General features: G+C 40.3%; 1 protein-coding gene across 1 annotated transcript; it reads right to left on the bottom strand.

Annotated features, from left to right (window-relative positions):
• Positions 1-1,811: 1,811 nt before the first annotated feature.
• sptlc3 (serine palmitoyltransferase, long chain base subunit 3) lies at positions 1,812-27,025 on the bottom strand. Its single transcript, XM_034152219.1, has 12 exons — positions 26,793-27,025; positions 23,715-23,906; positions 22,665-22,819; positions 21,424-21,572; positions 18,064-18,188; positions 16,564-16,657; positions 14,319-14,424; positions 12,923-13,142; positions 9,813-9,939; positions 5,960-6,095; positions 2,652-2,781; positions 1,812-2,566 (listed from the first exon to the last, which is right to left on the bottom strand). The coding sequence occupies exons 1-12, from the start codon at positions 26,892-26,894 to the stop codon at positions 2,453-2,455; spliced, it is 1,650 nt and encodes a 549-aa protein (XP_034008110.1). The 5' UTR covers positions 26,895-27,025; the 3' UTR covers positions 1,812-2,452.
• Between the last annotated feature and the right edge of the window lie 48 nt (positions 27,026-27,073).

Genomic DNA, 27,073 nt, shown 5'->3' with positions numbered 1-27,073 from the left:
CACTTCTGTTGAAGCTGAGGGCAGTTAGAAGTGACTGGAGAGAAGTTTGGCAACACACGAGCTTCCCACCTTTCCTGAAAGTCAAACTGAATTACCATACTCTGTCACTTTGCTTCATAGGCTAGATTGACACCTGTGGAGTTTGTCCATTCAAGGTGTCATTAGTATCTTTTATCATGCAGCAGATAATTGTAATGAGGAACATTTGAAATTGTGTTTGCCAGTCTTTCTAAGAAATTCTTATTTCTAATATATAGAGATTGTTGTCTCTGTAACTTCTATGTTTTTATATTGTTTTTTTGTCAAGTCGTTTTAAAAATAAGTCAAAAATATAAATACAAATGAAACAGTTTAACTGAGAGCGTGTAATGGATGAAGAGTCTGTTACAGATATATATGATCAAATATGTCAGTTCTGTCTGCTTTTCTCTCGAAAGGTAACAATGATACACACATGTTAAGGGTTATTACATTATACTTATTGATATAAGATTAAATAAAGCTTTCATTAGCTGAATCATACAAAAGTACTAAAAAACATGTTAAATACTGACTGAAGGAAATACTTTTCTTTTTTTTTAAAGCGACCCATATGATAATTTCCTCTGGCATAATTTAATTCTAAAATATTGCAATCCCAGAACAAGCATACTTTCTGCTCTGCGTTTGAACAAAAATGTTGCTGGTAAATCTCAACAAGTTAAAGTTTGCCTTCCTGCATAATCACAGTGTAGCTTAGTATTTGAGCACTGCATGTCTGTGACGCACTGAGTTTTGTCCGAGTATGAATTCAAGCTTTTAAGTTTCTCTTTACACACATCTGTCTTCTGCTGTAAACCCGCAATGAATTTCAGAATGTCCGCATTTAGACTAAAGGTGAAAGTAAACACAAATTAATACCAGACATCCCGAGGACTTCAATGCAACATTAGGAGGCCACCTTTTCCCCATCTCCTCCAGATCTTTATGGAACAGTACATTGGGATGACATCACAGATTTGAGGATTAACAAAACTGTTTTCTATTGTTTCTGGCTATAGAAGCCAGATGTGAATATTCACTTACAGGACAGAGTGGTGGAGCGTCACGGTTTTATCCTTTAAAGGAAAATATCTGTTCTATGTCTATGTTTGTTTCCCCCCAAGGATTGCATATTGCATTATAATTCCACATTGTGTCATCACTATGTTGTTTATGGGAAGGAAAAAAATCACAAACATGGTAATGTCCCGAGGGCAAACAAGTGTCGACTAGACCCAATCTGACACATTGTGAAAACACATTTATCATCCATCTATAATCCTTCCTGTGATAATCAAATGATTACCCCATACCACGAGAATTTAGAGTTCAGTGCTAATTGCTAGGTTAGGTTTCTGTTGGCTCAGGTGCTGCATACTCTGCATGCTTACCTTCACAACTGTTACTCAGTCTGTATGAAAGAGCACAGCCGGTCTTTAAAACATCAACAATTAGGCTGTTAAGACTCTGTGAATATGTGCAGTCTCGCCACAAAACAGGCCATAACACCTTTTTTATTCTGCACCTTTGTTTTTAAGATTTAACTCAGTAGTTAAGTAATTGCTGCATGATCTATTATTTACAGGAAGGTTATCATTTACTGTGGAGATGAAAGTGGTGTAAAAGTTTTTATATTCCTCATATTTTTCTAAATCAGTTCAGCCTTGTTTAGTGTAAACAGTCATATGTCTGGCATTTAAAACAGTATAAAACGGAAGGTTCAGGAATTTATGTAGCCTGTCATCCGCATAATTAATCAACCTTTCCGTTTCCAAAACACATTCAGGAGGTTTTTATGTGCAGTATTTGTGTTTTATTAGGACAAATACAAATCAGCAGAAGTAGACCACATGGGAAATTTCAAGTCACAAATGCCTTTTCCAATTTCAATACCTACTACTTCATGTTAGGTAAGAAAATGACTCCTTACATAATTTTTTTGTAGAGACTGCATCATTTTTTAAATAATAACCACCATGATGTTCAGTTATGAGAAGCAAAAAATGCTTCCATAAAAAGTTTTCAACGTCTTAATATAGACGGGAGAAAAAATGTGTAAAAAGAGCCTCTGAAATATATTGAACTAACCATATGTTTTTTGTCTCAATATAAAAAGCTAATAACTCTAAATATTTTACACCATACCTGAGACCAATCCAGCAATGGATGTGCAAACATTTGTTTTCAAATATACATATATTAGGAAATAAGGTATTTAAATAGTTCATATGTACCATGTTAAGAAGCACAAATAAATGTTCTGTTAGATCACAATGTTTAACCAACATATACAAAGCAGCTGCTTAACATTTGGCCCTTGTTCTGCCGTGAGACATGGGTGTTACTCTACGTTGTGTGTTTATAGGTCTGCTGTTGCGTGGGCACTTAGACTTCGTCTTGACACTGTGAAATGAAGGTGTCAAAGGTCATATCAGCTGCTCAGCTCCAGCCCTGTCTCATCATGGAGGTCAGGACGGGACGAATGCTTCCGTCGTGAGAACTTCAGGCAGAAGAGGTCTCCCACCTCGTTCATGTGGTGAAGCACCTGAGGACAGAGAAAGAGTCTCAGAACATGTGTGTATGTTTGATTCAGGTAAAACAACGCCTAAGCCTCAGAAATGTTAGTGCACCTGGTTCAGCATTTCTCTGGTGTGCGCTGCAGACAGACAGAAGCGAGCTCGGGCCTCTGTGATCGGCGTGGCTGGAAATCCAACAACAACTACACCAATTTTCCTCTCCAGCATTTCTCGAGCAAAAGCCCTGGTCAAAAAGCAAACAAAAAAACATACATTTTAATATATTTGTATACAAAGGTGAGTTCGCAAAATGATTGTTGATGACAAGGTTTTGACTAAGTATTTATCTGACTTAGGTAAACGCTGTTAACTGTTTTGATTAAAATGACTGAATTATACTTTTCTTAAAGGGCCCATGTCATGCTTTTCCGGTTATTACCTGTCCCCTTGTGTATTATGAAGGTTTTTATGCATGTAAACGGTCTGCAGAGTCAAAAACCCTCAAAGTACACCCTGTAGCGAGTAAAACTCTAACACAGAAAATACCTGTCTATGCTGCCCCAGAACGCCTCGTTGGAGATTTCACATTGTTTGCTTCCTGGGTTCTGTGACGTATGAATACCCAAATCAACAACAAATGACCGGATTGGCCCAAATGGACCAATCCGCGGAGCACCTCACACACCAGGATCCCTTGGCTAACTAACAGGGAGTCCCCATTGACCCCAAATTTCCCATTACACATATAGCATGATGATTGTTTCTTTTGTGATTTATATACTGCTTTGCTTATAGAGAGCAATTGACCAAAGAACGGAGTCAGGTCAAAATGGACATTTATTATCTACCAAATACTTATCACATTCCTAACATTTTAAAGGTTTGAAGTCCTCAAAATATGCAGTCGACCAACAAGCCACCTCAGAATGAATGAGTAATTGCCGCTTTGCCTTATGATATTGAAAACTATGAGGAATGTCGCTTCTTCTAGCCGCTCATAGTCCTCAGTTATGCAGTTGGGATGTGTGGTATCTATCATTTTAAAGGAACACATAAATAACAAAGTTTAAGGGCCAGGATCAGCATATTTCTGACGACTTTTATTTTAATGAGTCCAAGAAGCAATACCACTTCATTTTGTGGCAGTGGACAGTTTGGAGAATTCAAACCGTGAAATGTGCTCTAAAAATGATTAACTGAAACTGACACCGCACACTTTGACAGTTTTGTAGATGATTCCTGATGTGAATGCAGTGCTTTGTACAGATGCTTGTGCAGAACCTCATCTCACATCAGCATCTTTATATATACTACATATCAATAAGGCATTGACAATCTAAACTAGAAAATGCATTTCCTGCAGAAAATGCGTGCGAATGCTGTAAACTGTGAACATTTGTGGCTGAATTTAGCTGAAAATGCAGAAAAAGCTGAATATGTTATTAGTTGAATGGTCTCTGTAGCTGCTTTTAGCTACAAAAACCAAGTCAGTGTATTGCTGAACTTAGCGGAGAAATGCAGAAAAGTGAAATGATTTGAATCAAATTGTTACAGCTCAAATGCATTGCAATGATTTTGTTGAAAACTTGAAAGTGAAATGTTAAACTGGAAGAGTAGGAAAAATAGTGAAGAAGCTTAATATTTAAAAGAAAAGGTTTAAAAAAAAGGTATAAACAACATTATGTATAGCCTCAATGTCCTGAAATAGCTGAATAAGTTAATAGTTGAATAGTATCTGCAGCTGAAAGTAGGCTGAAGGATTTAGATATTAAATGTAAGAAGTAGTGAATGAATGTTTACAAACACCTGTGTGTGTAAGCCCAGAGATCAAAGGTTACCATGGGGACAACGTTATCAAAACACCTTTTTCTGTCTGTCTGTCTGTCTGTCTGTCTGTCTGTCTGTCTGTCTGTCTGTCTGTCTGTCTGTCTGTACCAGTCTGTCTGTGGGCGTGTCTGCTCTGATTAGATGATGTCACTCAGGTTTGTGGCAACCATCTGCCCAGCAACACCATGGCAACCATCTGCAGAACTGAGTCCCATTAAGAATGCAATTGAGGATTATATCTGACAATTTTGCCACCTGTTCAAAAACTATGGCTCCTATCAAAAAATGACCAGAAAGTGAGCATCAGGGAACCCCAATGAACTGATATATGTTTTTTTAACAAATTTAACATGGGAATCAATTGGGAACTAGGTGGACTTGACACTTTTTGTCTCTTCATGCCCTCAAGAGGCATTTTGTTTAATATCTTTTCTTAATTTCTTTTTTATTTTCCAACCTAGGAGTGGTTTTCCTAAGTTTTTCATGAACAATTATGTCTGAGGAGTGTAGGGTTTGGGAATTATGGCAGGTTTAAAACATTTTTTTGGGCGAATTTCAAGCACTCTGTTTTGAGATCAAAGCACTCTAGACTTAACGAGCTGCTCAATACACACTAATGTTAAAATCTTAAGAAAGCCTCTTTACCAAGCTCCAAACTAAGTTAAATATCTCAAAAAGTGTAAAAGATATCAAAATGTGAATAAGAATTGAATAGCTGAAGGTTTTGTGATCATTTTAAAGTTGGAATGAAGTCTCTAGCTGAAAGTATGTGGAAGGAGAAGCATTTGGCGCAAGGTCTAGGTCAAAGAGGATTTGAAGGCTCCTCCCATTGACTTCCATGTTAATAAAACAGTATAAAAAGCTGAATATTTCAAAAAGTATGAAATATTTTGAAAAAGTTGAAAGTTTCCTATCGATTGCTGAAAAGGCTGAATAGTTTAATATTTGAATGGTTTCTGTAGCTGAAAGTATGCTGAAGTTATGGAGAGCCAAAGTATTGGCTGAAATAAGGGGAAGAATAAAGATTTGAAGAACTATAGTGGAATGCTGTGGCACAGCATTCACACTAATGACAGGAAGTAGATTCCCTCATAAACCCATGTCAGTGCTTTCACAATACGAAAGTTGTTGATGTTTTATACAATTCTAAAATCCCCCAAATCAACAGTGTAATTGTTTAAGAAATGTCTGTTTCCCAAAATAATATTTAAGGGTAATATCTTTTTCCAATCAACATTAATGCCCATGAAAACTCAGCAATTTAAAACCAGAAGCTACTCATTATAGCAATTATTGGACTTCTCGTGTATATTAATGGTGACTGGCATTGAAAGACACTTTATACCCAATGTATTATACCTGAGTGGCTCAAACCACCCTGCGTTTTATACCTAATCAATACCCGATGTGGCCTCTTAAGTGGTTACAGAACCCTACACTGATTCATGGAAACTCTGCAGTGTACGGCTGCCATCCACATCCCTCAGAGATGATACACGGTGAGCTAATATTTACTGGTTCAAATTAGTCCCTGCAAAATGGAACGGACATCCCGATAATCTTACTCTCTAAGTGTTTTTGGTGAATGTACTTACACCACTTTGCCGGGCATGTAGAGCAGGATTGGGACCACAGGTGAGTCTTCATGGCCGTAGATGATGAAGCCCATCTCCTTCAGCCTGGCCCTGAAGTATTTGGTGTTCTCTGCCAGTTGGCGGATCCTTCTAATGCCTGATTAAAACAAAGAAACCACCAGATGTATGTGAATATGTGATTTTCTTCCACTTTCCCCTGCAGTAAGGGACATCACCTGTCAGTAGGAGCTAACGTAGTCTCCACGGTGCCATCTCATCCTGAGTCATGCACCTCCGTCTGGGCCATTCCAGCCTCCACTATGAACTCATAATTAGAACTCAGTCGCGGCAGCAGATGGTTCAGTTTTGTTTATCTGACGGCATAGTATGCGGCAAAATGAGGATTTGCAAATTGGATACGATGAATTTCACACAAAACGAGTGACTGTGGACTGCCACTGGAATATAGCCATGATTGAAAGAAAATACAAATAATCCTGAGGTATCACATGTATTTCAGGTCAATGTATTGTAAAACACATCAAAGGCCTAGGCTCCACGGGAACGAAAACGGGTTGAATCCGCATATTTCTCATGCGTATAGCCCTTTAAGCTAGACGACGCCGTAACGGAAACGTAGAAACAGACCCTGCAAACGACAACGGGTCCAAAGGTGGATAGATCTGGGAACGGAGCGCTCTGGGGGGTCCAACGGGGCCGTGTGGTAGCCTATACGGTCATCCGTTTCTGATAATGACGACGCAATAGCCCCGCCTCTCCCCACCTCTGCTGCTCACCCCCGCAAAAGTACACTGCACACTGAATTCAGATTATTTATCTTTATCTCGATATGGACATAAACGCGAGTGAAGTCTAATCTGACAGGACGGAGACACGCAGCTCCTCCCGCTGTGATGCAGCGGGAGCAAAACACACACTTCAAGTCAGATAATCACCCTTAGCTATTTTAATTACCTCTCAAACTACCTAGTTATAAATATGTTTATTTTTACTGTCGAGTCATCATTACAGGATCAGCTGCTGCATGAGACAGACACTGACGCTGTCAGAAGAGAGGAAAAAGAGACAGCCTCCGTGTATTTTATTATTATATATCATTATATCGTCGTTATTCATTTGTTTTAAAGCTCAATAAATAACAAAGAAGACCTTTGACCGGCACTTTTATAATTTTGTCCGGAAGATTTAAACTTTAACACACGTTGACCGGCGAAAAACTCTGCGCGGTTCCCTCGGCCCCCACCGCGGAGAATAAACAGAAGTGCAGCCATGACAACCATTCTTCTTCGCTGCTTTTGTGGAGGAAGTTGCTGCTTTTGTGGAGGAAGTTACAGCTCCACGTACAGGTTCGGCATATGTACTGCAGCTTTTCCAGCGGTTGGATGTAAACGGAGCCGTCTCGTGGAGCTTGACACAATCCGGTGTATATTGCGTGTGGGCGGAAGCTTTTTTGCGTTTGCGTTTGCGTTATTCCTATGTGTTTTGCCGTATGCGTTCCCGTGGAGCCGGGGCCAAAGGCAGGCGAGGTGAGCTGCCCTGATAACCCCCTGTGTTTCCAAATGATGTGAATCACGGGGGGGGGGGGGGGCTGGTGCTATGTGGCTGAAGCAGAGTTTGGCATGGCTCAGACTTGGAATACAGCTATGTTTCCCTCTGATTACCTGGGAACAGATTGGCAGTTCTTTTATGGGGTTGTAAGAGAGCACTTTAAATCCCCTTATCTCAGCAGAGAGAGCGAGAGGAAGGGAAAAAACACAACATTCAGGCATCTGCCAAGAAAGCACGGGCCCCATTTTGTGGTCAAAAACCTACTGCCAGACTCAGAAATTGTATGAGTAGGTGAGAATGTGTGGATGTTGCTGTCAGTCAGGGTTTTTTCTTGTTTCAGAGCCGTTTGCTTCAAAGTGTGAAATTCAACATCAGCGAGAAAGACGAGGGGGGGCAGAGAGGAGGACGGAGAGAAAGAGGAATAAAAACGTCTCAGGCTTAGTGATGTGACGGATGTTTGAGTTGCACTGTTTGCTGTGTTCCCGGTCCTCTAGAAGACAGGTCAAGACTTATTTTTCAACAACAGCTTTTTTGCTGGGCTACGTCAGAGGTAAAGCATGTCTGGTTCAGAGCCAGATGAGAAAGTTACTCATCTCTGCATGAAGCTGCCATGCACCTCAACTGTAGGACAACAGGCTATAGTCTTATAGTGATTAACCCATTACAGCAGCATAAAACAGACATGTTGTATCATTTCTAATCATGGTTCTTCGCTACTTTAATATAAAAAGTTATACAAAGAGAGAGTTGCTGCCTCAGAAACTTGCCAATCTAAAAAGTATAATTGTAAAAGAAAATAACTCTATATAACTGGTGTTTTTTGCGGTTTAAAAAAATAATTGATCGACACAACTAACTGAGTTTTAACGATTACAGGCCATTAGCAGCAATATCTATATTTAAAAAAAGGTTTTTGGATGGACATGATACGCGATTTTCTCTTTGCTTAGTCCAAAATTGAGCTCAGACCCTGGAAGTAAAACAGCTAGTTATAATTGTTTCTATGGTTATGAGGAGGCGTGTGGCGCAGTGGATAGAGCCTTGGTATGGGGGTCAGATGGTCACAGGTTCAAACCCCACTGCAGTCAGCATGTCGTTGTGTCCAAGTGGGCAAGACACTTCACCCCAAATTGCTCCTGTGGGGATTGCCCTCAGTATTGAGTATGTAAGTCGCTTTGGATAAAAGCGTCTAACAAGTAACATGTAATGTAATGTTACCTCCACTGCTAGCTTGCGCCGCTACATACAGCTGTGATCTGATTGGTTGCCCGTCAGTAGTAATGAGGTTGAAATAATTTAAACTTTGAGCGCAGCATTTGGCGAAGATTTCTCGATAGAAACACAAGGGGAACGTAAAGCAATTTTTCCGCTATTCATGTGAATGCAGCATTAGAAGAGAAGACTCTCGATTCCTACATGAACTACAATAACTTCAGAAGAGTTGCTGTGGCAGTAATGCGACTGCTCTGGTAATAGCTACTTCCCTGCCCTAGTGTCAGATGCCATTACAGCAGAAACTTCTCAGAGGTACAGTGTTCCTCACAACACACAGATGAAAATGATTTCCTCCACGGTAGGGTCACGTGCGCTCAGTGACTGCACGTCCCCCCTCTTCCTACTACAGCAGACCCCTGTAATTGCTTCCACGTTTTTTGACCAAGCAGCTGTTTGTCTTTTCCTGCAGGTCCTGCAGGTAGTTTGGCCCTACTTGTAATGTGTCCATTGGTACTGTCCTCTGGATTTGGTTTGCTTTTGTTTCCATAAAAAAAGATATTAAAGGTGGGGTAGGTAAGTTTGAGAAACCGGCTCGAGATACACTTTTTGTTATATTCCATGGAATGCTCTTAACATCCCGATAGCAATGAATATCTTAAGTGCTTTGACAAAAAAAATCCATAAAAGAAATTCATCTGTGGAAGCCGTAGTACTGTAAAAAGTACGACCAATCATTTTAGCCGGCCCGGCTAAAATAACTGGATGGCCTACCTGCCTGTCAGCCTTCCATCTGTGCACAAACTTATCTCGTGCCCTCATTGGTCATGTGCACTTTCGTGTGTGTTGGAGGAGGGGCTCTGTAAGGAAGTGGCAGATTTTTTCCGGTTGTGTATTTTCAAATTCTAGCGCACTCGAGCTGGTTTCTCCAAAATTACCTACCCCACCTTTAAGGTGTAAAGAATGTTATAAGCCAGACATAATATTTGTCTGTGTGAAGAACATTAGTTTTGACGAGCATGTGGATAATGAGGGAATGAGAAATTGAGGGTGACGTTCACAGGAGAGAGCCGCAATGAACTCAGACACTCACCCTCTGTGCTCCCGTTATTTCCCATGATGCACTTCATGGCACGTATGATCTGCTCGGTGACAGGAGGGGACAAGGAAGTGCCGTATACTGCACTGTGGGACTGACAGCGCAGGTAGTCCACCAGCTCCTGCAACATAGGACACACAATATAGAAAACATTAGGAAAAAAACATTTATATGTCTTTACAGAAATACACTGCTCATTTCAGATGCTATATAACCAGAAGTGTGGCTCTGCACTTTTATTTGAGCGCCACTAGAGCGAGCTCATGTATAGTCAACACCTGAAAATCAATTAAAATACCTCGAGTCAGTTCTCTGTGTTTATGACTGTCTTCGCGTTGGCTGTAAAGAAGCTTTGGAGCCTTTCCCGCTCTCCCCTCTGTGGTAGCCAGAACACTAATTTGAGAAAGAACCGACACTGAGATGAGCCAGAATGAGGACTGCCGTGCTCATTATTCCTAAATGTCAGCAGGAGATTAATTCTGCTAGTGGTTGTCAAGAGAGGAGCAGGATTCAGGAAGCTGATTGGGCCTTGGGTCCCCAGAGCACGTGTGTGTAAGTGGTCTGAGGCTGGGAGGGGGGCCTGAGCTGTGATGGGCTGCTACTCAGTGGCTGTTGGTGGCCAGCGGGTGCGGGGTGATGACACGTAGCCGGAGATGCTGTCTGGCCACCATTTCCACTCACAGCCATCTGTCCCCACTGGGCGGCGGCTGCGGCTTCCTCACACACATGAGGGGAGGGGATTTTAGGGGAAATGCTCAAACGTAGGATAAGAACCCTGACACAACCTGACATCTGTTTTTGTTTAAGGCAGGGGATTTTCGCTGCTTTAGGGCCCCCGCAGGATTTTGGTGCGACCAAGATAAACCAGTTAAGAGAACATGTCCGAAATCCATCTCACGTCTGCGGCGTGGAGTGACAGCTCAAAGTGTTTCCGAAGCCACAAGGTGGCCGCAGTACTGATGTGGTGGTATGTGTCCACAGAGTAGAAGTAGTAGTGCCAGAACAGCGCACACACTTACATGATTCCTAAATGGATGTATTTAATAACCTAATGACTAGTGATGGGAATTCCGGCTCTTTTTAGTGAGCTGGATCATTTGGCTCGGCTCACCAAGAAGAGCCGGCTCTTTCAGCTCCCAAACATCTCTTCATTTGACCACATATACCTTTTATAATTCAATCAAATGTAGCCCTGTTTTGACTAATGATTTATATGTGTACACACATATCACTTAAATGATTCAATATATCCTTTGTACTGAAGTATTCAAAAGTAAAAATGACATGTTTAATATCAATTATTTGCTGTGGCCAATTGTTTTCATTGCATTTACAGACCCTTGTATCTCTCGGATACCACCCCATGAATGCACTGACTGAAAACTTAAGCATAGACATTTAAAAAAAAGGAGCTACTGTATCGACAATTTAAAATTGTATTTAAAGAAAAATCCCTAACAAAACAGCAGGGCTCTATTTCAGTATTAACTAAAGAAAAAAAGACAGCAACAGCTGACATCAAATCTTTGCTGAGCCTAAAGATAATCATAAATAAATAACACAGTGAAAATAAATATATTGCAATGCTCAAAACAGCAGCATCCAACAGTCTCTAATCCTTGGATATTACATGTCACTGCATGCATGCATCATGCTGTCTTGTATTACTTAACAACAAAAAAAATCAAACAAAAAAACGGGTCGTTCGTGGACGCGAGCCGGCTCTCGTCGTTCCCTTAAAAACGACGGGTCGTTCGCGACCGACACATCACTGCTAATGACTCATAACTCAATAATGCCATCCAGGTTTTGAGTAAAGGGTTAATGAATATCCTCCATCACGCAAGGTTGAAGTGAATTAGAAGGAGCTTAAAGTGTATTTATTTTTGGTTCTCTCATAAAATAGCTCTAACATGACTGTTTTCCAGAAAACATCTGCGGAGTCTTTTGTCGGTCAACCCGAATCCACTTAATGTAGGATTCGGGTGATTTCACCGCAACAACAAATACGTGAAATCTAAAGGCTCTCTTTTCCTGCCTGCCTCTTTCAGGGGTTTACTACAGCCAGCTGTCAAACCAGGCAGAGTGTTCTTACTTCAAACATTATCATGCTTGTTAAAAGTCATCCTGTTAAATCTGGAGCGCAGTTCCGACGCTTGCCACAAGAAGGGGCTGGCCCTCTGCCAGCTTTACCTTCTTATTATGGCAGAGCAGGGCTGAGCCAACATAAGGCAGGAAGGGTCCCTCTCTGAATACCTAATTCAAGCAACATGGCCGTTTCCTCTGTTGCTTTCTAATCAACTGCCACAAAACCAGTGCGGTTATGTACTAAAGTGTAGTTTTTAATGGAGTAAAAAGGAATTAAAAAGGCCTGGAGTCACAGCCTGGGGAACATTTGTTGGACACATGAGAGCTACGAGAGAGGTGGGGTGTGATGGAGTCCCACACATCCTTAAAATCAGACCTGGGTAAAATAATATTTCACAACACATAGCAATAAATGATGTGTTTGAAACTGATTCCGAACCAAATGTTGTTCATTTACACAGGCAGAGGTTGAAACAATGTAAGGAACCTATCAGAACAGTCATTTAACTTTCTGGAATCATTTCAGCGTGATTAATCCCACCTACACACTGTATTTTTTTAATGTATCTTACCCAGGAGGAATGTTTTTGCAAAGCAACCAGGCTCTTTTCTGCCTGAGTGGAGAACCAACAGGTGCATGAATATGGATGTCACTGAAAACTGTGATGATGAATATTTATTTTATGTATCTAAATCTAAATGAGTCTTTTGAAATGTTGCCTTGTGTTTCTGTTTTATCTTGTTTTATGTAAAGCACAAAAATGCCTTTCCCTTCCCTTGCTTCTCTCTCCTCATGTTTTGATTCAGCCAGCATTCTGTGGGAAAACTAAAAAGAACATTTGGTGACAAATTGTTCTAAGTACCTTTATAATAAGATAAGATAACATTTTTCATCGCAGTTGGGAAATTCAGCAATAAAGGAAAAGAAAGTATAGAAGAAAAATTGGTGAACAAAAAAATTCTCAGGTATAAAATTATTAAAATAAAAAAAAGATAAGATAAAGATCCACAGCAACCTTCTTCCCTGCGATGTAGCCTCCAGCCGCCCCAAAGCTCTTGGTGAAGGTGCCCATCATCACGTCCACATCGGCTGGGTTCACATTGAACAGCTCGGTCACACCCCTCCCTGTTGGCCCCACCGCCCCGATACTGTGGGCCTCGTCCACGAACAGATACGCTTTATACTTCTTCTTCAGAGCGATGATCTCAGGAAGTCGCACCAATGAGCCCTCCATGCTGATAACACGAGAATCACACAAGGAACACACTTACACACACATTTCATCAATTATAAACCACACTCTTAAAGTGATTGGATTTGAAAGGGGAGAGAATCTGACCCCGACCCCTTTTTATCCGCTGCAGAGCATCTGTACATCTGTAAATGCATGTTACATAACTTGACATGCTCCAATCTTTTAAGAATCTTTCGGCTGGCCTCTTTCACTTTACTCCCACCTCTCTTCCTCCCCTCTGATGCAATCCTTTTAAGGCTACAAACAGACAGCATGAGCGAGTGTACGGCAGGAGAAAATAGAGCAATCCCAGACCTGCTATCCTCGCCATGGCTCAGGACGTCTGCGGCCCAAATGACACAAGACAGGGTTTCACCGGGGCTCATGTGGACATCAAAGGCAGGGCTAGGATATAGCTAAGCATGCTTACTCTTTATCTGAGCCTTTTGATGTTAAAGGGAGGCGATAGATGGAGCATTAGTTCTTTCAGGCGCCATTTCTTTAAGCCTGACAAAAGACATTATTGCCAGATAAAGCCGGTCTGATTACATTATTCAGTGTCTCTCAAATGACCAGGTGCGTTGTGAAACTAATAGTTGTATTAGCGCAGACTGGTGGCTATGTTCAAGAATAAAAGCACAAAGAATAGGTTGTGTTTTTAGGTAATGGGGCTGAAATGTGGAACCTGATTCAGAGTTAAAAGAGGGGAGAAGAAAAGAAAAATGGCAGTGATAAACAGTTGGAGCTGGGGGTGTAGCCAAGTCAATCTCTCTGGCTCCATTTGGCCTTGATTGTGAGCTAATGAGCAGATGGAGAGGGTCACCATGACTCAGGGTAGCTCACTGCCGGGAGAGACACACGATACCTTTCTCTTCTCACTAGTAATGAAACGGTACCCAACCATAGACACACACACATACACAAACACAAACACACTCTCTATTATTCAAGGGTAGAGAGGGAAGCAATTTGAAAAAGAGAACATTACAAGGACTGCTAAACACAGGATGAAAGCTCTCATTACAACTTAAGATTTCTACCTGTGCAAAACTCTGCTTAAGACCACCTGGAAATCCATACTGAAGAAGATGGATACAATAGTTCTACTGATTGTAAGATATGCGTCTGTTAGAGAGTGATTACACTAATGTGCGTGTGAGTTGTTTAGATGACCGACCTATAGATGCCCTCCACCATGATGAGGATCTTTTTCCAAGGCCTGTGCGTCCGAGGCTGCCCCGAACAAACCGCCTCTCTGAGCAGCTTCTCCAGACTGTGCATGTCTGACACACACACACACACACACAAGTACAGACACACACACACAAGTACACACACACACAAGTACACACACACACAACATTCAGAGAGAAACAGAGTGAGAAAGCCGGCACGACCCAACATCTAAATTCAAACCTCATTAAGGGAAAAAACATATTTTCTGTGTAGTATGGCTTGTATAATACAATTACAAACACTATATATGTACAAGAAATATACATCATAGAGTGTAACAATTTGCAAGTCATAGTTTGCAAATTAAGGCCACTGTGAAGTTATTTTGCTTAAGCCAATCCTTATTTTAATCAGCCGTGCAGACTGCTCTTAACACACCCATACTCAACTCAGTTAGTATCCTCCCTGTCGCATATAATGCAGGTGTTCATTTACATCACACTGCAGAGGTATATTTGCTTTGAGTAGTTTGTGGAAGGTGTTTCTCATTGATAAAGTATGGCCTTTCCTGCTCTGTGTGAACTGCCCTGCCCTGTGGTGACTCTACTTGCCATTGTTTGCTTTTATTTCGATTTCCTTATGACAGATCATTGTTACATTATTAAGGATGTTTTGATGCAAACCAGCAGATGGCAGTATTGAATAGCTGTGGTTTACAAAGCAGCATTATTTAAAGCATGACCACAATCCAACATTTCCAGTTGAGCAGCATGTTAACCTGTCATGATTAATTATCTGTCATGGATGATCGATAAATCTCCCGTCAGCACAAAAAAAGGTTTGCTGGAGAGGCGACAGATGCTCCTTCTGATAAAAAATCACTTCAACATAGCAGAGGGCATCTAATGTTACCAATATTAACATTCAGCCAACCAGACCGTAAAAGAGTCATCCACATAGCTCGTGTGCACAGACAGGAATGAGGAAAAGATGATATCACAGTTAAGCGCTAATTTGAGATAAGCAACAGCCTGATACCAGCTACTGTGATGAGGGGGATGGTAAATATTTGCCTACACATGGAACGGGCATACAGTTGTGGATATATCTTAAATGTGTTAATATCTTATTCCTTATGGACCCTCGAGTGCACACATTTTACAAGCTTGATAGACAAACTCATACATGTTTTGAAGACTAACAATTCAAACCTTTACAATGCATGTCCCTCAGCTTTATCTTGAACTATGCAGAGCATTTACAACACACAAGCCTCACAATGCTAGACTGAACAAACCGGTTTATCTACTCTCTGGAATACTATCCTTCTAATGTGAAACATACACCACTGGTACTTACATACAGCACTGGTACATGTCAAAAGCTTGAACAAGGGGTGTCAGACATTTTAGACAGGAACTGCATCAATAAATGTATATTTTTAAAGTTATCTGTTGCTGGGTTTATCCCTCTAGGTAAATAGTGGCCTTGTATTAATAAAAGAGTGCTGCTGGAGCTATAAAGGCAGGGAGGGTTAGCTGCTCAGGTGCCTGAGGGCTCTCTGCCTTTAGAAAGGCCTCCGGGATTTACTTGGGAGAACCATAACTGCCTCTGCTTGTACCTGTCAGGACACATTTGCCGTCAGAGGACTGGCTCATTTGTCCTGTCTGCTGGAGAAGCAGGGGATGTTCCCAATGCAAGCACAATGAATGTAATATATCATCCATCTATTGACAATATGTCATTTGACAATATAATAGAGAGCATTTAGTTTAAAGTTAGATGACATATTCATATAAGCTAAACTTTGGGATTGCTGCTCTGCTGCTCATGGATGAAATGCAGTCGTGACTATAAACTGAAGCCATTTCATTAAAGCTTTTACATTTGCCGCTATAAACACAGAATGTTAAGTAGGTCTTTCCTAAGGCAAATCCTGTACCGCACAAAAAGTAATGTGTTTCTCACAGCAGCAACAGTTTAGGATGAATAGAGGAAAAAATAGATAATATGATGATGGTGGCTGCACGAACAGAGAATCAAACTGAAATGAACAGATAATATAGGGATGGGAAAATTCATAGTGCTATCAACAATGTTTGTTTGGCAGGAGATTGATCAAGCTTATTGGCAAACTGAAAAAACATGGATCTCATTTTCTATAGCTTAAATAATGCTGTGTATGATGTTGTTGTAAGGCAGAAGCTCTATGACCTATTTTCAAGTTAAAGAGTTACTGGACTTACTGTTGTGTTTGAACACCCGGATCGTAGATCCTGATAGTCTGGCCCCCAAGATGAGAGAAGTGTGATTGACCTCATCGCTCAGTATCAAGCAACCCTAGAAATCAGCACAAAAAAAAGGTTTTCAATTATATAAATAAATTAGCAAAATCACAGGTTCCTGTATTATTGAAATCAAACATTTCTTACTAACTTCACAACCTTCCTGTATTCACATTACCCTAACAATTTACTAGCAATCCTTGATTATTTATAAGAGGATGAAATTAGCATGGAGTGTATCCAATACAATTCTCTCTTGGGTACAGAACACATTAAATATCTTGTAAACACACAATTGTTAGTTTAACCATATCAGGATGAAAATCATTGCAGTATGAGCCCATCTTACAATTGTTTTTGGTGTACTTCTACATTTGTTGTACTGTTTCCTTGCAAAACGTGCCATACAATGGTTATTGGTCTTCAAGGATGCATCTAGCCAATTACCTTTCAGCCTTGTCCTCACTTCCCATCCGTGCCTCAATCATAATCCTCCATATCTATGTCCTCTGTGTGAGATAATACTTGTATGTACTGCACATGTGGGAAATGTAATTCATGTCTGACGAAGTTTCGACCCGCAGACACATCACAATATTCATAATTGAGAGTGCAGTACTTGATATCGCACAGAAATCAGCATGCAAATGAATTCAGCTGTTCTACGAAACTCTCTCCAGAACATTAGCATATTTAAGACTGAAGCTCTAAGCATTTGACTGCATTAGTTTGAATGAACTCTTGTAGAGGGTGTGTTGACACCGGCTCAGTGACAGATACCCTCGGTTTGGCCCGGGGTCCAGCTGGCCCGGTCCCTGGTCTGCCAGCAGCTGTCACTCTAATGTAGCTCTGCCCGCACAGCGCGGCCCGGCCTGGCCCGGCCTGTCCCTGCAGGACAGACTTGGCAGTGTGGGTTGACCCCCAGGTTGACCCCCAGCTCCTGCCGGGTTACAGTGGGGGGGCCGCAGCCTCGGGCGCTGCTACACCTCTTGAGCTGCTTAAAGACCCCGGTCTCATCACTTAAACAGTCAACATCCCCTTCCCTCCTGTCCAGTCCAATCACAGATATCCATGCTGTGTGTTGCCCCTGGTTACCCGTGGCTGTCTGTGTGAGCCAGGCTGGTGTGCTTGCAGGCCGGAGAACGGGTGATAATCATACCCTCGAGTTGTGCTCTTAACAAACCCTTCCCTGTCCATGTCTATGCGACTGAAAGCAGCTATGTATGCCCAGAGCCTCGTCCTCCTGGCTACTGTAATGTAATTTAATTATGATTTTAATTCATGGGGGTGGGTCAGGAGTTGTTAGCAGCACAGTTTAGTTGACTGTTATTCATTAATTTAGCCTAGATGGGAGAAAGGAACAAAGCTAGGCTAATTAGATTAATTTCTGCTGCGCTCTAAAAATGACACGCATACAATAGGATTTCCTGCATGTGGCATTTAGTGTGTACAATCACAAACCTTGCCAACAAGTGCTGGGATGTTCATTGAGTTGGTGGCGAAACCCATCCCAAAAGTCATGGAGGACTCCACTCCGAGGAATGTGGCCACAAGTTGCTCCAGCTCTTCATGAATGTCCAGGTTACCTACAAGACAAAATAACAAAAGGATAACTCACACTGGAAAATGAACCTGTTTGTTTATCTGGGAGTAAAATTCCAATATCGGAATGTTCTGCTTTATGGCATCCAATCATAAGCTTTGACAGAGATAAAGGCCTCCTGTTATAAAATAAAAAGAACCATATCCAATACTCCCAGAACACACTCAGCCAGCACCTCTCCAGACATGTCAAGAGATTTATAATGAGTCAAGATGTGGTCAATTTAGTTCAAGAACTTTTTTTACTCCAGCTAAAATCAAAACAAGTCTTGCAAAGTCTATAATGGTTCTTCAGCCCATTTTGGAATGTGGCAGTTGGTTATTACCCACTTTGACAGGTGGGGACCAGAATACATTTAGAAAATGTATCACGTTGTAAACTGTCACCTGACGTGGTGTTTTTCTATTTTGTGCAATAAAAGTCGGTGTCTCTGGGGGACTTTCATTACTGCCCTTGTGGTCAGCGTATAAAAAAAAGAATTACTGTTATAATTGTGAGCTACAGGGAGAGAGGTAGGCAGTGAAAGGTTCATATATACCACATTTTATTCCTGCTGACTGGTCAATGTTATTTATATGGTAGGTACTATATCACATAGATTCACTTATTGTGACACACACTATACTTACTATTGTAGTTACAAGTTCCCTTGAATTACTTCCAACCTTTAATGAATAACTTGTATTGATGTAGCGTATAACTACTATAAAGATAAGATTGCTAACATAACATAAACACAGTAAAACTGTCAGTAAAGGATCTCCATAAAACATTTATATCTGCTTCTATGAAAAAGACAACATGATAACTATTACCAACAACACAAATAAAGCCTGTCTTTGAAATATCGTGATGACATTGAGGTAAAGAACATTTTATTTCGGGATACTTATCCTTGTAGTCATAATCAATTACAATCAGTAACTACAGTGAAGCAGCTCTGTTTTTATCCAAGTCAAATCGATTCGTACATTTCCTCAACCACTCAGGCTCACAGCCCCTGCTGGCATGTGCAGCATATTTGATCAGACTGTATCGGCATTTGCTCTCAATATAGAACATTTTACTCTGGGTCTGGAACTAAGAGGGAGCAGACTTGAGTTAGCTTTTCTTAAGTCAAATGCATGTAAATAAGCTTGATCCCTTGTCCTCTGTATTACCAAGGTCACCTTTCTGCCATCAACATCTTCAAATGTGTGCTGAGAAAAAAAAAGCTGTATAATAATTGCCGAGGTTAGAAAGCCTTATTGTGGAGAGACAATAAAGATTGTGCCTACAAATCTCCAAACTCAATCCGTCATTATTTAATTGTTAACCTGTTACTGAGCTTTTTCTTCAAAGGCTTGACACAAGGCCAGGGAAAAAAACAAGTCTTGAAGAGTTAATCATTTCTACCTCCAACATAGACTTGAGTCTCAGCAGACAAGAAAACCATAGCTTAGTGGAAACATGAAAACATACTATGACATCATTATATTAGCGTACAAACTAAGGTGAAATACTGACTACTATGTGCTCAGAAGCTTCATTATCTAATGTACTTTGTGTTAATGATTGCAGGCAAAATGGGAGCAGTGAGCTATCCATTAAAACAGATCCATGAATGTTTTACATGTTAGTTTAATCAAAGGGTGTGCTTTCAGTGCACTTTTGATCTGATTTCACATGCCTTTTCAATACAAACATACTGTATTTCTGTGCACTAGCATATACAAAACTTGTGGGAGAATTATATTTATTTCACAGTCACTTTTGAACTGACTATGTCATTGTTTTCAAATAATTTATACCAGTTGACCAATAAACCTTAACAATAATTGATTATAAGATAATGTAGAAGATATGAGATTAAACTTGAAAAAATAACCTAGTGTCAAAAACATTTAGACTTTTAAGATGTGAGAGGCACAGTCACAGTGAGTAAAGTGTTAAATATTCCCATCATTTTTATTTTGCTGGTAAATTCAATAGAAAAACCAATACAAATCGCTCCATGTGAACTAAAACACTGGTGATGGCGTCACTACTACAACAGAGATCCTCAGGTCTTTAATAATTGATGCCTGATAAGGTCTCATGGGAGAAATGCTTATCATTCCTTAACTCTCTCAGTGAGCCATCTGAAACATGGATTACAAACTCAGGGAAAAACAGTCCCATTTTAAAAGAGAAATAAACATATAAATAAATCACATAAATGAATAAAGGATGGTGTGAAGGAATGTGTGCGAGTGTGTGCATGTATGTGTGGGCGACTGGGCGTGTGTGTGTAGGGGTGTTTCTGCACTCTGACAAACAGTCGTATAACTAACAATCACATGCCCTTTTAATTCTTCAGCTTTTCTCTGTTCTTGTCAAACTGCTGACATCATAAAACACTGCACAGCCACTCAGCTCTGAGCGTGCATGTCAGCTCACTGCTAGCCTGCTCTCCGTAGATATACAGCATGCAGGTGTCAGAAGTGCCACAATTAATCATTGACACAGAGAAAAGGAACTACTTTCCTCAAGTAAACTTTGCTAAGAGTGGCCTTTTCAGGGAGCTTCATAATGTTTACCCAGTGGCAGGTTTTGACCAATAAAAACATAGCTGATCACATGATTTCAACACCAAAACATTATTATGGGCAACACAAGAGATCCTGTCGCACATAGGCACGTAAACACCATCAGAGCCCGGGTAAAAGTTCTAAGGATAAAACAACATTCAAAATTCCTCTGAAGGCAGAGATCCCACTTTCTGTTCTAACACTTCCATCACATATATAATGCTCCAATGCCCAGGGTCTTCATAATGTTCCATAGCAATATGATATACTTTCCCCCACTCCTCAGTGTCGACCAGTATGTAATGATCTCAGCTAATGCCCAAACGGTACATAATTCAACAAAGGTTGAATAATTCATATTACATTGCTTCCACTGAAAGATAATTAAACACGCGGGCAGTATAACTCACAAGCAAGATAATAAATGATGGCATATGCGATGAGCAGTTTAATACTCAACCCATTCAGTGTCAACAGGCTCTGCCAGAGACTTTAAAAAAAGATGCACATGTAAAAAATGTGAAGCACTGTCATATGAAGTAAAAAAGACACCTTATCATCCTGACTTGAATTATAGAAGGACATTTTTGCTCAAGATAAAATGAATCCCCATGTTTAAGAGGACAAGTGCCCTTTTTTCTAGCACAAGCTCACATAGACCAAACTCACCTATTTCCTGTCTTGTGCTGCAAACCCCAACCCCGAACTGGCTAGTTTTTTCTGCCACCGTTTTCATGAAATCAGTGTTGTTCTCAGCGAAACCGAGGTAGTTGTAGGAGCCCATGTTGATGACATTGTGTAGCGTCTTCCCAGTAAACCTGCAAGTATGGAAACACAAGGAATTAGATAGCCTTCTCCTTTTTTTCTTAACATATACACCCCACATCATTATTTATTTCATCTTATAAAAGGTAATCAAAATGGAATTAAATATAATTGCCAATCATAAAATGTGTTCTGTCAGTTAAAGGTGGGGTAGGTAATTTTGGAGAAACCGGCTCGAGTGCACTAGAATTTGAATGTTAAGAGCTTTCCATGGAATATAACAAAAAGTGTATCTCAAGCCGGTTTCTCAAACTTACCTACCCCACCTTTAAGTCAGAAAAGTTAATGAGGAGCAATTACACTCCAACACTGTTTATATAAAGTAAAAAACAAGTGACAGTCTGTGTAAGCAGCATTTGTTATTCTCATTTCCTTAACATAATATAATCAAATATTCACAACACATTATACTACCCTATAATATGTCAGTACACATGTAACTCCTTAGAGAAGGAGAAAGGTTGAAGGTGTCTGTGCTCAATCATGGATATACGGCCTCCCTGTTCTTTAGCATCATAGTTTGAAAGTATTTTAGGTGAACTCAACTGACCTACTTCTTCTCACTGTGCATGGGAACTGGCACACGGCTATTAAACCCTTCCTCACGTATCTCTTACCTTTCAACAACCTTTACCAGAAGACAGGCTGACTACTCCATTTTTCGTTTTTCCAGTCACATTAAACCTCTTAAAACATGTTATCCACGCTTTCTTTCCCAATTCATAATGTCATATCCCCTCCCCGTGGCTCTGTTCATATCCCTATTCATAATATATCCCCTGTACCCGCTGTGCACCACAGAAGCATATCAACTGAATCCAAAAATGTAAGGCTGATTGATATATTCGTGCTCATGACATATAGCCATTGTCTTTAGTTTCTCTCCTCATTAGCTCTTGGAGCAGAAGTTTGACAATTAAATCTACGTTGTATAGTTTCTATCCCCGGAAGAGAGATGCTTGTGTTCAAAAATACTAACTTTCCTGTCTTAAGATGTGAAAACATTTGTAAATTCTTAATATGAGCAGCATGTGTGATTATAGCACTACAGTATGTCTAATCTGCAGTATGTTTACAATATATACCTGAATGTCCAGTTATAGTCATCAGACACCCTCTCCATCACGTCAAAGACTGGTCCTGGCAGGCTGCATATGGGACGGTTCCAGTTGTCACGTACCCTCATGTACAGGTTTCGAGTGTAGAAGTTCTCGAAATCTTGATAAAGCGGCACGAAGTCCTGAAGGCAAAGAGAAGAGAAAAAAGTGTGAGTTCAGAGTGGAGGAACAATAAGACCAGGAACTTCAAACACTGAACACACTCTAGAACTTATCCAAGCACTATAACAAACAATCCATATCAAAACTAACATTACATAACACAAAGAATCCTTAATGATAGGATTCTGCAAATTCATTTATAGTAAGACGTGGCTTTTTTCACTCAGTGGCTTTGGCTAAGAGGAAATCAGATGTACTGCCATGTTGAACTTGAAGTTATAGAAATGTAATTAAAATGGCACCATTACGACAGAGCCAACATTCAGTAAAGCTCACCTTCATTTAAACTGTAAATGATTGTTATCAAACACCAATGTCATTCCTCACAGACAATGCTTTTGTGTTTCTGCCTGTGGATGATATGTGTTATCTTATAATAGCGAATTATGGTCACAGCTTTTGTTTTTATAAGGTTATAGCTTTTTACAATGAGCCAAAATGAACAAATCAGAAACAACTACCAAAATTATCTTACAACAGCAAATGTTCGGATAAAAAATAAATAAAATGGTAACATACTGTAGTGGCTTTTATGTGGCAGTTCTCAAGCCCTATCTTGGTTCTAAAGCACTGTTACAAAGAAAGAACTGAAATCCTCTGAGAATTAATTATGTCTTCAGCATACAGTATATTCTCTGTGGTGTCCTGTCTCACCCATGGCAACATCATGGTGCAGATGAACATGAAGGAAGGAGGCAGAGAGAGTGAGAGAGCTTAAGAGCAACAATTGAAATAATTAGGGATGAACAAAATGTGTTGACACCCAAGGCATGATCCTCTATTCCAACTGCCTGGGTGTTTACAGTGTGTATGCCTGAAATATGCCCGTTTGTGCTGATTGCATGTTTTACCTACCTTCTGTTCCTCTCTTTCCTGGGCAAGGTGGCACTTCTCTATGCCCACAGCTCGGAGGAAATCCCTGAAGTAGCCAAACAGCGTGACAATGCCAAAGCCCAGGTATGTCATGACAGCCACGTACATCGGGGCCTGTTCAAAGGACTCCTGCTTGTGATGCCTGGAGGCAACACAAGTCCCTGGGCCATTTTTCTATACAAATAGAGACACACATAAGCTGTTTTACATTGCAGGCAGGACCAGAGAAAACAATACTGTTTGAATAAATGTTGCTGAATTTCAAACGAAGGGTTGTAATTATCGCACCAATTAACGTAAATAAAAGAAGAGACAGACATTGGTGCAATTACAGAAGTCACATACACATATTATCCGACACTGAATGAAGACAACTGGAACACGATCTGTCGGGATATTATAACATAAATCGTCACATAACATTCTCGCTTGTGACATTTTTACTAGGGGTAATTCTGTAGATGCTGATTTTTTGCTTTCAGACCTTATGTCTAAAATAGCATAAGCAAAATGTTTAAGTGGGAAAAAGTGTAGGCCTATACAAGTTTACAAAATGTGTAATTGTTGAAAGGATGTAAATGTAATTTTTTTCTTCAGTCAAGATAAAACATTTAAAATATCATCATGATAGGCATTGATAAAAAAAAAAGCCTAACTTTTTTGTTTGTTTTTAAGACAGTTTTCACAGGCATTTACAAAAAGATCCACTCCTCGTGTTCTCTATAAAGACATCTTTCAAGAAGGCTACATACAGTAGGCCTACTGTATAAAAGTGATTATAAAACGGACAAGTAAAATCAAGCAATCTGATTGGTTCTTAGCCGTGGTATACTGAGCGTATACCACGGGTAGAATTGTAAATTACTTTTCACAACAACTCAGTATCCCTCCGCGTCTGAGATAAACAGTATACAGTTGGGCTGTCAAACTGGAACAAGAAAGCAGCGGAGAAGTAACGGAGCAGAAACCCTCCTTTTTACGCAACGGTCCAGACATAGACATCAAACGGCAAAAACATATTCAGTGTGCAGTTCCTTTGGCATTAGGGCAGGGATATTTAGATACTTTCCAAGGTTTGACACAATGAATTGTGCTACTTTTAAAGCAAGCAACGATGTTTTCAAATCTGTAATCAAAAAGGTCCGCAAAAACATTTAAGATTAACTTCGACCTCCGGGGGGGGGGGGGGTCTTACTATGGAGGAGTGGATTGAGCAGTGCCTATCTCCAGAACAAAAAGCACCTAAACGACGACATGTAGAGCTACGTGAAGAGCAGGTAGACCAACTGGAAAAGTATCACCATTCAAAAGCTTTCTGATGCGGGTCTTGAAACAAAGCAGAGAAATTATGACCGTTAGTGGCCACAGGTGCGAAAGCTCTCTCCAGAGCTACTGGAAGCCGAATCTCGGGGACCGGAGAAAGTGGAGCAATATTCTCGCCACGCCAAGCAACAGCCTAGAACAACCTCAGCCTATACAAGTAACCACGTAAGCCATGCTACTGATGCTGGACAGTTTTTCAGTGGGTGCACAATAAACGGCAACATACACATTAATGTAAATAAATAGCCAAATAATGGATCAACGCTCTCTGTCTAATATGTTCGCTAGCTGTTGTTAGTGTTGTTGCATAGCAACCACCTCGCACTATGTTTCGTGCAGAAGGCAACAGAGGGACTATTTTATTTTGAACATCATTATTTACTAATAAAAACTATTTAAATTAGAGTGTGTATTTTTCTTTCATATTGCCACACTTGGTAACCGTTTTATCCGCTTCGCGTCGGGCCGAACCACGCCCCTTAGCTGTGATATAATGAGCATATACCACGGCCTGTCGTGAGCTATTGCTTAAATATACATGATGCTACATTGACCATTAACTATGAAGGGACCTGCATTGATATTTTTGTAAAACGTTGTTTGACACGAACACGTGATATATAACTTCCGGTTGCCATTTATGTTTGGTTAAGCACTGCAGTGGGTCTTGAATATTACATTTAAAAAAATGTGTGCAACGAACAGAATATTTTAAATAAATCATTTTTCACATAATATCCTTTGAGGATTGTGGATATATCTTCAAGCAGTGGTAAGTGTTTGTGTTTTTAAACGTAACGTTAACTGCTATGGGTTTTCACTAGAGCTAGCTTACACAAAACTAATGCTATCATGCGTTAGCTTACTTTCTCTAACCCATTACTTGAGTATCAGGTAGTAGTTAAAAACGTATGAATGTAAACTGCACTTGTTGGACAAATGGAGCATTTGCTTATAGTTTTGTACTACATATTTGAATAATTGCTAGTTTGTAATAATACTGACATTTTAAGATACAACATTAACTACAGTACACAATGGCTAAGTAGTCTCAATAAACCAGCAGGTGGCTTAATTAGCAAAAGAAACCACCTACATATCACTCATATGTCTGTCATCAAATGAACGCAAAGGCTGCAATGCAGGTTTCAGATACACAGTGCAGCTTACCCTCCAGGGCAGTCCATGCGGGCAAGCTGCACTGTGCATCTGAAACCTGAAAAAACCTTTTGCATAAGAACTATTTCAGGGCGGGGTCGTCTGTTCATTATTCAAACTGTTTACTTTCTTGTTGTAGGAACTAGCATTCTCCTATTTAACCAACATATTTGAACAGCAGGCAAATCATATTCTTAATTATATTTCTTTAACTACATGAATATAACTTTATGTTACCTAAATATCACGAGCCAACTAATGGTAATGTTTTCGTAAGCGCCGGAGATGAAAAAACGGACATACTGTTGCTACTTTCACAGAGCAGCATTGTATTGATGACGGTTTGTTGGGTTTTCTTTTATAAATGGGGAACAGTCTCTATGGGTTACAACGTTTGCCTACGTCACAGAGGTCGATTCAGGTAAAGAGACCCCACGAAAATAATATTTGCTCAGATTCAAAGAATATCTTTCAAAGCAAATGGTAAAACACCTGGCTCCATGCATTAAAGCAGGGGCAAGAAATAATTTGGAGCCCAAGTATATGTTTGTAGATAAATCCAGCCGCTGACAGACATACCTCTCTCTTGTTGTGATAGCCATTTCTCTTTATGTCTTCGCGTTTCAGTCCATTCTGGTTTAAATGTGGTTTTAAGTGGCCGTTCGCAGCAGTTCTTGCCATATTCCTCTAAGCCCACTAGCGACTGCCTCCGCTGTTTGACTGTCAGGTAATATAACCGGTGTGCTTTACTGAATGTACACAGGTGACTTCCTCCTTTTGTTGCTTCGGTTCAGCCTCGTATGCATTGTTGCTGTGTTTGATCAGGAACACAGAAGTCACACTTCTGTTATTGGACTGTT

This window comes from Trematomus bernacchii, unplaced genomic scaffold, assembly GCF_902827165.1.
Source record: "Trematomus bernacchii unplaced genomic scaffold, fTreBer1.1, whole genome shotgun sequence".
NCBI classification, from domain to species: domain Eukaryota; kingdom Metazoa; phylum Chordata; class Actinopteri; order Perciformes; family Nototheniidae; genus Trematomus; species Trematomus bernacchii.
Note: the sequence above shows the minus strand (reverse complement) of the source record. Positions and strands in the feature narration are given on the sequence as shown.